The sequence below is a fragment of the Centroberyx affinis genome, unplaced genomic scaffold, assembly GCF_046629955.1.
Source record: "Centroberyx affinis isolate AG114_WGS23_722 - 3 ecotype Tasmania unplaced genomic scaffold, CSIRO-AGI_Caff_v1 ptg000950l_1, whole genome shotgun sequence".
Classification (NCBI taxonomy): domain Eukaryota; kingdom Metazoa; phylum Chordata; class Actinopteri; order Beryciformes; family Berycidae; genus Centroberyx; species Centroberyx affinis.
In genome coordinates, this window is record NW_027279524.1 from 17,635 (window position 1) to 28,648 (window position 11,014).

Genomic DNA, 11,014 nt, shown 5'->3' on the forward strand with positions numbered 1-11,014 from the left:
AAAGCTCGTTTTCTCGAGATAACGAGATAATTAACTCGTGATCTCGAGATAACGGCATTAAAAAAATAATTGTAAGCACGGCCGTTCTCGGCTTCCGTACCCCTCATCAGTCACTTTGGCTACTGCAATTAGTGGAGGACAAGTAGTACTTGCTATTATAGAGTAGGGAAACACATGGTTAAAATCAACACTAATTGGCCAACTGCCTCTGCTGAACCACAATAATATCATTTCTTGCTTTAACCGCTCTGTCAATTTCAAATTACATTGTAACGAGGCCATGTTGCTTTTTGCAAACTGATGAAATGTTACTTTTGCAATGCTGCCAGTTTAGCTGAAATTAGTTATAAACTTTGGAGAAGAGTTCAGTCATTACTTTTATTTGGTGCCCACATTGTTGTGAGAAGACAATTACATATTCATTCGAATACATTATTAGACATTAATTGCGCCGTTTGAAATGTTAGCCTATTACTGTAACAAATCCTCAAGTCAGCGTGCCTCTAAAGTTCTCTCGTAGGGTTTGTCCTTTATCAACCACCGTAGGCTACGTCAGAAGTAAATACTGCTAAAGCAAGCTAGCTAACGTTACCTGAAGAGACAAGATGGCTTTTACTTTGTATTCCCTCATTCAAGCAGCAATTTTGTGCATAAATGCCGTCGCTGTATTGCACGAAGAAAGATTTCTAAGTAAAAGTAAGTGACTCGTTTGAATTGGATTTGTCTGGTGTGCCATAGGAGAAATTTGATGCGAAATCAGGTAAATTGGCTAATGCTAACTAGCAACCTGACAGCTCTAGGTTAATCCTAGAAGCAAAGTAAACAAACAAGGATGTAACAGTGAAGAGTAAACCTACCTTAACTTTGTTTACTAATTTAACGAACAGCTGAAATCGAGATTACCCACCTTTTAAAGCTGATAGAGCTGAATCTTTGTTTTAACTTCAGTTTAAGCTAATGTCAGATTGGTGTATGTTACACGAAAAGTCACACGGTGGTTTTGATAAAAATGAGTAAACCGTGTAGAAACTATTCTGAATACGTATTTTCTGATTGGATTGTTGGTGTTTGCCTTACCGTATTCACTGACTGGCGTTTATATACCCTTACATTACTGACCACACACTGACACTGACCACGGCTAAGAGGCTAAGTTGACTTGTGACGGTGTTTAGTACTGTCATTATGTAGTTACATTTTGTACAGATAATGTGTGTATTATATTCCACTGTTAGTTGGCTGGGGAGTGGACCAAAGTGTCGGAGGGTTTGGTGATGAACCGGGCATCAAAGTGCAGCTCATGACCCTTATCCGCTCTGTGAGGACAGTGATGAGAGGTATGGTGTCCAACACACACACACACACACACACACACACACACACACACACACACACACAGAGACCCTTTCTATGAGGGTGAGAAAGACAGAGAAAGTGGCACTTTATAACATCCGTGTTCTGACTCATGATCTGTGTCTCTTGCTCTGCAGTGCCCTTGATAGCAGTGAATTCTGTCTGCATTGTGCTGCTGCTGCTGTTTGGATGAAGAGAAGTGACTGAAGACAGGACAAAACAAGCCGCTGTCAGGAGAACCTCTCCATCACCTCAGGAACCCTTCTGAAGAATCTCTCTCTCCCTCTCTCTCTCTCCCTCCTTCCCCCCTTCCCTCTCTCTCTCTCTCTCTCTCTCTCTCTCTCTCTCTCTCTCTCTCTCTCTCTCTCTCTCTCTCTCTCTCTCTCACACACACACAAACAAACACTGTTTCAAGTCAGCCTGAACAGGATTGTTGTCTTGTGATATTCCAAATCACTCCATGGGAACTTGGCCTGTTTTTCAACAGCAAAACCCAGTAATTCAGTAATAAGTGCCTATGGCAAATTAGAATGGTTACATTTGCTGGTCCTTTGAATAGTACAATAAATTGGTTAATAGTTTACACGTCCATTTACGCTAGTCGAGTCGAGAATAGATATGCAACAGTTCTGAAACAATATAACTATTAAAAATGCAACTTGAACTATGATGGCTGTGAATTATTTGAGATTTATCATATTTGTCTCTGAAGACAATTAATTAAAATTGGTGTTTGGAATATGGATGTTGATCTGTTTGAGAAATAAAGTGTTTTTAAACTTTCACTAAGTGTGCTAACGTTTTGTTATGGACTGGATGTTTCCATATTTGGGAATAGTCGATAGTACTCTGATTGTCCCAGTGCGGACTCCGTACTTTCAGTTGCACACGGTTGTGTTGGAATGGAAATGCACATCGCTCTACGTCCCGACTAAAGTTGTGCATATGAAATGAAATACAATATAATAGCCTATTTGTGGAGTTAGTAGGCCCACCACTTGCCTAGTTATTTTACACTGTAATTAATCACTTTATTAGAGCGACAATGGGAAATGCGCAGAGTTGCATTATTGCATCGCTCTCTGTATGTTCCGTGTATTTGTTTTATGCTCATATTTACCGCTCTCATAGTCTGTTACAAACTAATGTGATCTGCAGCGAGAGGCTGCCAAGCTTCGGGTATCTCTTCGGCAAATATTTGATCAAAGCTCTTACTAGGCGACCAGGCGACTTGTACACAACAACTACGAAGGAGAAGTGTGAAGTTGCCTACACCGTCCTCAACTGTAGGTGAGCCATGTCCACTTCCGTGTAGTTTAACTACACGGACTAGACTTTCTCGATTACACCTGGATGACGGTGACTCTCCACGATCCCTCACATAGTCAATATCCTCCTTTCCAAGGCTGGAGACCCCGCTGTTGAGGAGGTTCTGCAGTGCTTCCGGTTATGGTTGGGACTACCCGGACAGTGAATACAGAGACATCCCGCTGTGCTTCCCAGAGCTTCTCTGCCTTAGACTGATGCTCATGGTCCTTTCTGCTGACAGCTTCAGGTTGAGCCCAGCAGGTAAGGCATCCAATCAGCACCCTGTCTCTTTCACCCAACAGATTTGTTAAACAGACTGGCCTGTATTTCTTGAACACACATCTTGAATATATTAGTTTTATTCTAATCCACTGAGCTCAGGCTGTCATTGTTATTCATTGGGATGCCTAGATAAATAAAGGTTATAGATGTTAAATAAAATGAAAGAGTCATCACAAATGTCTGATACCTTCGCAGTGCAACTAACCCTGGTGATGATGATAGTAGTGATCATATTGATGATGACCACGTGCGATCGTGCATTGATTGTCCAGGTCTGGTCCGTGTGCGGCAGAGTTTGAAAACACTGCAGCCAATCGATGAGCTGAAGAAGGGTCCGTTCACGCTACATGCCCGAGTCCTGGAGTACCGGCCAGTCGATGCCGGGGTGGAGGTGGACATCCGGCTCTCTGCCACGTCCCGTTCCAGCTGTCCGGTATGGGAGAGCGTCCTGACACTGCTGTCCAAGAACAAGTTCCACAAAGCGGCCAGACCCGAGGATGAAAACAAGTGTGAGAAGTGTTATGAAGTTTGCTGCACAGAATGTATTCAGCCTTTACTACGTTGTTTAAAGGAGAATTCATACTTTTCTTTACTGAGAGATTATGGCAGATGCGAGGGAAACAGAGTAGGAAAACCAGCAGAGGCATATGGAGGGGTCAAAGTCTTTTCTTGCTGCTCATATTCATATTCCTTTCGTTTTAACAGGCCAACCAGATGGGCCTGTGCCAGCCGATGTGAAGAGGGTAGAGATCAGAGTTCCCTGGAGCAGCGGTCTGCGGTGTGCCTGGTCCTTCTCTGACTACTCCCCACATCAGCTCCTCTCTCTACCAGCCAGGCTGTTTGGCTGCAGAGCCCAGACCTCCCCCAGTCTCTGGATGCTGTCTGTTTGCCTGGCTGAGATAGAAAAGCACAAAGGTACGTGATCTTATGCCTCACTCACCTCATTCACAATTTGCAGCAGCAACAGTGGTTTGTTTGGAATCAATAGAAGAGGAACTGGGTAGTTAGCATGATCAGTGACAGCCACCTACAGAAACTCAAACTTAATCAACAGAGATGATTATGCATTTTTAGAAATTACACAACGTTTTGAACGGCATTCATGACCCCAAGGATCATGAAATGTACTCAGACCATGAAAATGTATAATTTTAGCCAAAATTGCAGTGAGTGTTACAAAAGATGTCCACCCAAAGAACTTACCTATAGCAGTATACCAACCATATACATTATATGTGCAGGAGACACACACACACACACACGTTAAACTGAACTGAGAAAGCGTAGCAATAATATTGAAATTCCCTTCTCTCTTACATGATATGAGATTGTTTTGAAGGAATTCTTTTAAGATGTCAGCATTTGTTTGCTAGCAACTATCACTTTGAATTTAATTTTATCACTTTCAAAATAATAGATGATATTGAACTGGTAGATATATCGTATAGTGTGAAAGCCTCATTAAATAATAATAATAAGTATTGCCCTCAGGTGGCTCCATTAAGTGCCTTTGTAAATTGATTTCCTCTCAGCACTCAGCAGCATTACCAGCACGGCACAACTTCTTATAGGTGGATTGTGTGTTGGTGGATCGTATTATCGGCTGTTATTGGCCTTTTGCAGACATATTCCAGTAATAGTGAACTGATGAAACCTATTTTGGCACCATCATTCTTAGTGAATCTCACTTGTTTCCAATGCAAATCAACTTGTTTCAAGAATTATTTTGAATTAAGTTAACATAGTTTTGATGCTAGTGGAGTGACCCACCTTATTTCAAGATGTTGTCACTTGAAACTGCATTGGAAATATGTGAAATTATCTAATTTCATTGTCATATTTTTTCACCTGTTTTTAAAAAAAATCTGATTTTAAGGCTCAGTAGTACGTGAGTTTCTGTGTATTCCGGACTGGGGAAAGTCAGGGAATTCGATTGAATTCTCTGGGGAAGTCAGGGAATATCAGGGAATTTTACAAATGGGTCACAACAAACGGAAGCACTCTTCATAGAAAAGTCATGGAATTGAACATCAGGGCCACGGTGGAAACCCTGCATACCAAAGGACTTGTTAAAATGGACATTTTTTACCGTGTAATTCTTCTTCCTCTCATATCGTATCGGTCTTGGACCCATAAATCCTGTACTGGTCTGGCCCTACTTCTCATCATTCTGTTGTTTCATCAGGGGTTAAATCCATCACAGCTCCCATCAACGTGGCCGTCCAATTTAAGGAGCCTCTGTCTGCACCGGGCAAGGTGGTGATCACGTTCTGGGAGACCCCAGCAGAGAAGGATCAGTCTTCTGCACAGAGCATCAGCTTCCACATGGAGCAACATGGCTCCAGAGTCGCTCACATGGTGGGATTCATCTGTAGGACTTGAATAATGTGTACGTTTGTTATTCGTATTTCTATCAAAGCACAATAAATGCTGTCCCTTGCTATTATTGCAAATACTTCTTGAGGTAAAAAGACATGATTTGGTCTCATATTCCAGGTTTCCCCCAAGTGCTGAAACGGTTTGAGTTTGTTTTATTAGCAGTCCATACATCTATATGAGCACTTTGTCAGATGTCATGTCAACCAGGTTATTAATGCAGACATCGTCCCCACAGGGATTACAGACTTTTGAATATTTGATCCCTCTGATATTCCTGTTGGCTGCTTTCATGTATGTGAAAGTCTGTCCTCCTGTATTATTCATTGTAACACATTCAGGGCATGGCTCTAAGAGAAAGAAGGGGCTCTTCATGCTTCCCTGCACCAGCACGACGGTTCGCAGAGGAACCAGGCCGATGGTCTCTAGCAGGTTCCCACAGGTACGAGTAGCGAGGGAAAGACTGAAGGATGCGAACGGGAATCTCTGTGGTTTTCTCAGGTGCCTGGGAGTGAAAACCACGGATAGGGTTATGTTTTATTGTCAAGGGTTTCTTACAACACAAAATGATTAAAGCTCAGGTTCCTCAAGAGCAGCCCCCCTAGTTTCCTTGTCTTTCAAATGATAGGCAGTGGTATTGAAAGATTAAAGATTAAGATTGGGATTTTTAACAATAATTTCATGAAATAAAGATGGAAAATTTCTCTGAACTATTTAGTCACTGTGTACCAGCAACATTTATACATTTAAAACGTTTTTGTTTTTTTGTTTTTTTTTGACATATAAAGCATTCATTTCCAAAAGGCTATATATCCATTAAAAATCATTATCTGAAGTCAATCATTCTATATCTTAAAATTTTGGAGGATCCAGTCTGTGAAAGTGTTTTTTGTCATCTTTTTGTCAGTGAAGAACTTGAATTACCTAGTGCTGTCCTATAACTGGTTCTCACTCATTTTGTAAGATCAGGTGTCACATTTTTCCAAACACTGGAATCTCATTTTGGAATTAAACTTTTCAAATATTGTTGCCGTTTTGAAGCGTCACTGATCATTTTCCTGATCCTGTGATGATGAAGAAAAAAAAAGACTGATAAATGATGGAGCTCCTCAGTGACCAACAGTAGATAACTGGTTGTGTGTAACTGTATTAAATGTGACACTGGGTTTTATTGAGAAACCACGCAACCTCGGCAAAACCATAAATAAAGGTTGGGGGGAAAAAATCAGTATTGGCGGTGTGAGTGTAATCAGTGGAGAATCCCATGACTGCCTCCCTGCACACTGGGGGGTGGAGTGTGTGTGTGTGTGTGTGTGTGTGTGTGTGTGTGTGTGTGTAGAGTCTCTGTTTATAGGCCTCCACATCTCAGGAGAAGTCAGCAGAGTTTCACCGACGGCTCTGCTGATCAGAGGGAAGCGTGCTGGATCGCCCCACCTTTGCCATGTGATTTCCATTACTGCAACTTCTTCCATTCTGAGGAACGATTCATCTGTGGAAGACTTTTGGTGAGGGCATTTTCTTGGATTTGATTTATTCTCAGATTTTAATTGGAAATATTATGAAAATTGAGATTCATATTTGTCTTGTTATATCAGTTGTGTTGTTGAGATATGGCAGTGTAGATGGGTATGATAGATAACTCCTGTGATGATGTTGCTGTGTTAGCAATAACCCAGATGTAACTACATTTCTTGCCAAATGAAGCCAGCTAAATCTTGCTTTGTCTGTCATGCTCAAAGCAATTGCCTCTAAATGAAGTGCTTGATTAGTGCAGATTATGATTTGCTAGAAAGTTATTAGTACTAACTTGGGTGCTGTTCAAGATTATTGAATCAATACATCATCATAGTTGAACGGCCCACCAAGTAGCGCCCATTCGCATTCTTGTTACCAATAATTATATTTCTCTTGATTTAGAGCTGGATGACAGAATCCTGGGATGGTTGGAGATGTGGGTGTGAAGAAAGACTGTGTTGAAGTTAGTAAGGTAAACTATAATAACTACTATTTTTTATTTTTTTATGTAGAATGCATAACTCAGTGATAAAGCCAACATGCATGTTATATTTAACATGTAAGAGAGCTTGAACCAAAATTCTCTATGAAATACAGCTGGCTCCTTCTTGTTAAGTTGCCATACCAACATGACTTCCCTCTGCCACAGTGAAAGCTGCTGTCAAGCCTCTAAACATGTTTGCAAAGACAAAAACCAGCAAGCAAGAGCAAGCTAAAGTAGCAGCCTAATGCAATGACTGTGTTTTATATCATATCTATTTTTCATCTATTGTTCCTCAGTCACCACCACAAGCTGGAGCGGAGCATGTTGACGGTTGCTTGAACATGTACATCGGTGTTATTATTCATTTATAGAGTCCCGATTCTGTCATGCATATGAGTCAGTCAAGTGTAACAAGGCCAATCTGTGAAGCTGCTGTATGGAATGCATTGCATTTAGGATGGAGAGCTGTGCAATGGAAAGTCTCCTTTGTAAAGAAATCATTTAATCTTGTATTCAGTCTAAAAATCTTATTTTTCTTAAAGTAATTGAGAGTATCTGCTAGTGGGCTTAACTAATTTGACTTATTTCATGTTATTCAATTTGATTTTCTTCAACTAATTGACATCTTTAAACAAGTGGAGTGATACTGTATGCTTTGTTTCAAACTCTCATCTCCCCACAGCTAGCAGTTTGTATTCCACATTTCAAGAAGATTAGGACTGTAAAACCAAATTTAAAATGAAATCTCTTGTTAAGATGAAGCTTTTCAAAGAGCCCCAATCAAAGCTTCTGCTGCAGTCGGTCTGTACCATCAAAACATCTGATGTTCCGGCTAAATTTAGATGAACATCCTGAGAGCCGCTGATAGATGTTTTGATTGATTCTGATTTTACTACAACATTCAGCAGCATTTATACACCTCATTTAAAATGTTTTTGTTTCTGTGTGGGTTTGGAGTGGTGGGAGGGAGGGAGGGTGTGTGTGTGTGTGTGTGTGTGTGTGTGTGTGTGTGTGTGTGTGTGTGTGTGTGTGTGTGTGTGTGTGTTAGAGACAGTGAGCGGATTAGGATGGGTGGAAGAGAGAGAAAGAGTAGTAGCAATAGCTCCTTCCCTCCCTCCCTCCCTTCCTCTTTGGTTACAGCACTTTAGAGGATTTCATCTGTCTCTTCTCTCTTCAAAGGGCTGATCCTCTGGGAATTTCAGTTATTTTTTGCTTCTTTTAAAAGTACCCACTTCATTTATTTATTCTGAAAGGCCAGTACTAAATGACAGCATGTTCTCTGTATCGTTCTGCAGTCTAAAATTGTCATAAAACGAACTCCACTGCACTCAGTATTACCTGCCCCAATTGCTTTGTTGGTATAATATGTGAAGAAATATTAATACTAAACAATGCCAACAAGTATAGCAAAGTCTCTGATCCCGGCAGTTTGACTGAAGGTTCTGAAAGCTCTTTCTTACACACTATATATCCAATTCATCAGTCAATATTTCAAAAACACAAGTGATTCTATCCTCAAAAACAACTATTTTAGAAGCAAACAACACATAACTTCAGCAGCAACCTGTGCTTTGCTATCATGCCAGCAATCATTTTGTCAATTTTTCCAAAATGTGGATGTCTTATCTTTGAATGAAACTGTGTCTGTTTTTGTTATTCACAGGCATTTTCATAAAGCCTTGGTATGGTGTCTGAAGGAAACAATTGCGACATCAGAGCAGGTAGATGCCAGAAAGTAACCTCCATTACTTTGATAGTATCATGCATATTATAAACTTATATCAAGGATTTGTATCAGTTTAAAAAGTTGATTTTATGCAGGTTTACCCTGCAGTGCATCCCTGTGTGACACAGTAGAGAGAGCAAGTCTTTCATTTCCTATTTTGGTTTCAGCGCAGCAGAGAGAAGTATATGAAGAAGCAAGGAAAAGGCGAGGCCGCCACCACCGTCCTCCTCTCTTCCCCAACAGAGAGCAGCAGCGTGCAGGTCTATGATGACTGCCAGAGGGTGGCTTATAACAAGATGCATCCTGGGAACGTCCGCACCATGGAGAACGGTTCCCACGCCATGAGAGACGGGCTGCAGCAGGTCACCGGCCGGGACGGCAGAGGCAAGTCGTCCTCTGCAGCGGACGCCGACGGCCTGAAAGACCAGAGCGCTCTGAGGGACTCCATGTGGACGATGGACTCCAGCAGCCAGGCCTACTCAGGGCCAGAGGACAACTCCACAGACGCACACGAGACCCTGACGGAGACCTCAACTTTGACCTTTGTGGACGCCCACACCATCGATGAGTCGGGAGAGAGCCACAGCCTCCAGGGGCTCGGGGCGGGCTTGGTTTACATCAAGGAGTTTGTGCTGATAGATGACGATGACGATGGAGACATGTCATTAAGGGAGAAAACAGTGACAGACATGTCCGTCATGGACGGGAACGCCGCTGACCTAGTGTGCGGGAGGCTGCTGTCCATCTCCAGCGGCTCGCTGTCAGAGTGTAAGGGGGAATCTCCAGGTCCCGAGGCTCCTCCCCCCGAGGAGGCTGAGCCCCCGACCCAAAAGCAGCGCTGCTGTTTCTGCACCATCCTATGACCCAGCAGGATGCCTGGAAGGAAGGAAGGTCACAGGTTAGATCCCTGTCAAAGTGTCATGGTCAAGACACTGAAGCCTTACTGGCTGCTTCTGTGCTCTGACCACTCTGTTTGTCTCAGAGGGATTTGCATTGTGTGTAACATTGCAACTGAAGAGCTCTATATTCCTAAGAATATGCTTTCTGTTAGAGACCTTTTTCAGCAGAGTGTACATCTAGAGGCATGGAGGTGTTTCATTTTGTTTTTTAATGCAACATTTTCTCGTTTGAATATTCCATCACTGATGTACAATGCCATTTTGTTTGACATAAACCATGTGAAACCACATTCTCTAAATCAGCTGCCAACAACAATACTTTTTGTTTGTTTTAGATATCAGCCTCTCTTTTGTTTCAGTAAGACTCATAACTCTGAATATGAAATGTGTGTATGCTGACCGGTGTTGTGCTTTCTGAATGTGGTTTTGAATTGTGTTAGTCTTAATGCTGTAATATCATCACTAAACTTATCAACCAGACCCTGTGGTATAAAGTTCATCTTGCCTTGTTTAAGTTATAATACATTTAAGTGATTCTTTGGGTTAAGATCGTCATCTTTCAAGATTAACAACCTTCTAAACTGCACAGTTATACAGTCTCTTACAAAGTTTTGATACTTTTTTAATAACTGCATGTCCCTATAACACTCTTTGATCTGAATGATAGGCTTTGTGGTAACTACACATAGGCTCTGGAAAGATCTGGTGCTGATATCAAATAAAGAAAACAAGCTTCAGTAGCCACTTCATGTACTCTATGTCTTCTCTATGTACTCCTAACTACTCAGAAACAGCATTTATAACAGATAACCTCACCCATAACAGTACTGTACATTAATAAAGAATGCAATATGATTGAATTAATACAGAATAGTTGTATATTTAAGTACAATTTTGAAATAAATATAATGCAACCAGATGTTTGCTTTTCAATTTCAGCTTGATTATTTTTTTGTGTGCCAATGTAATTCTGTATGCTACTCTTTATGTCACTATTGGTGCTTTATAATTAACTGTACTGTACGTGGGCATTTATGCCCACACATATTGGACCAACTGAACCCAATTGAC

General features: G+C 41.4%; 3 protein-coding genes across 5 annotated transcripts; all 3 read left to right on the plus strand.

Moving 5' to 3' along the window:
- The first annotated feature begins 555 nt into the window (after window positions 1-555).
- On the plus strand, window positions 556-1,758 carry LOC139646149 (immediate early response 3-interacting protein 1-like). Its single transcript, XM_071522077.1, has 3 exons — window positions 556-696; window positions 1,236-1,337; window positions 1,491-1,758. Exons 1-3 carry the CDS (start codon window positions 606-608, stop codon window positions 1,544-1,546), a joined length of 249 nt encoding a protein of 82 aa, XP_071378178.1. The 5' UTR covers window positions 556-605; the 3' UTR covers window positions 1,547-1,758.
- Window positions 1,759-2,242: 484 nt separating this feature from the next.
- On the plus strand, window positions 2,243-6,534 carry LOC139646147 (uncharacterized). Of its 2 annotated transcripts, none has more exons than XM_071522073.1 (5): window positions 2,243-2,643; window positions 2,759-2,922; window positions 3,216-3,452; window positions 3,649-3,858; window positions 5,129-6,534. In XM_071522073.1, the coding sequence occupies exons 1-5, from the start codon at window positions 2,399-2,401 to the stop codon at window positions 5,323-5,325; spliced, it is 1,053 nt and encodes a 350-aa protein (XP_071378174.1). In that variant the 5' UTR covers window positions 2,243-2,398; the 3' UTR covers window positions 5,326-6,534. The 2 variants fall into 2 exon arrangements, with proteins under 2 accessions (XP_071378174.1, XP_071378175.1); XM_071522074.1 differs by having other exon boundaries at window positions 2,550-2,639.
- A 267-nt stretch (window positions 6,535-6,801) lies between these two features.
- On the plus strand, window positions 6,802-10,785 carry LOC139646148 (uncharacterized). Of its 2 annotated transcripts, none has more exons than XM_071522076.1 (4): window positions 6,802-6,824; window positions 7,237-7,301; window positions 8,982-9,039; window positions 9,212-10,785. In XM_071522076.1, exon 4 carries the CDS (start codon window positions 9,230-9,232, stop codon window positions 9,905-9,907), a length of 678 nt encoding a protein of 225 aa, XP_071378177.1. In that variant the 5' UTR covers window positions 6,802-6,824; window positions 7,237-7,301; window positions 8,982-9,039; window positions 9,212-9,229; the 3' UTR covers window positions 9,908-10,785. The 2 variants fall into 2 exon arrangements, with proteins under 2 accessions (XP_071378177.1, XP_071378176.1); XM_071522075.1 differs by having other exon boundaries at window positions 6,813-6,824; window positions 7,237-7,306.
- The last annotated feature ends 229 nt before the right edge of the window (window positions 10,786-11,014 follow it).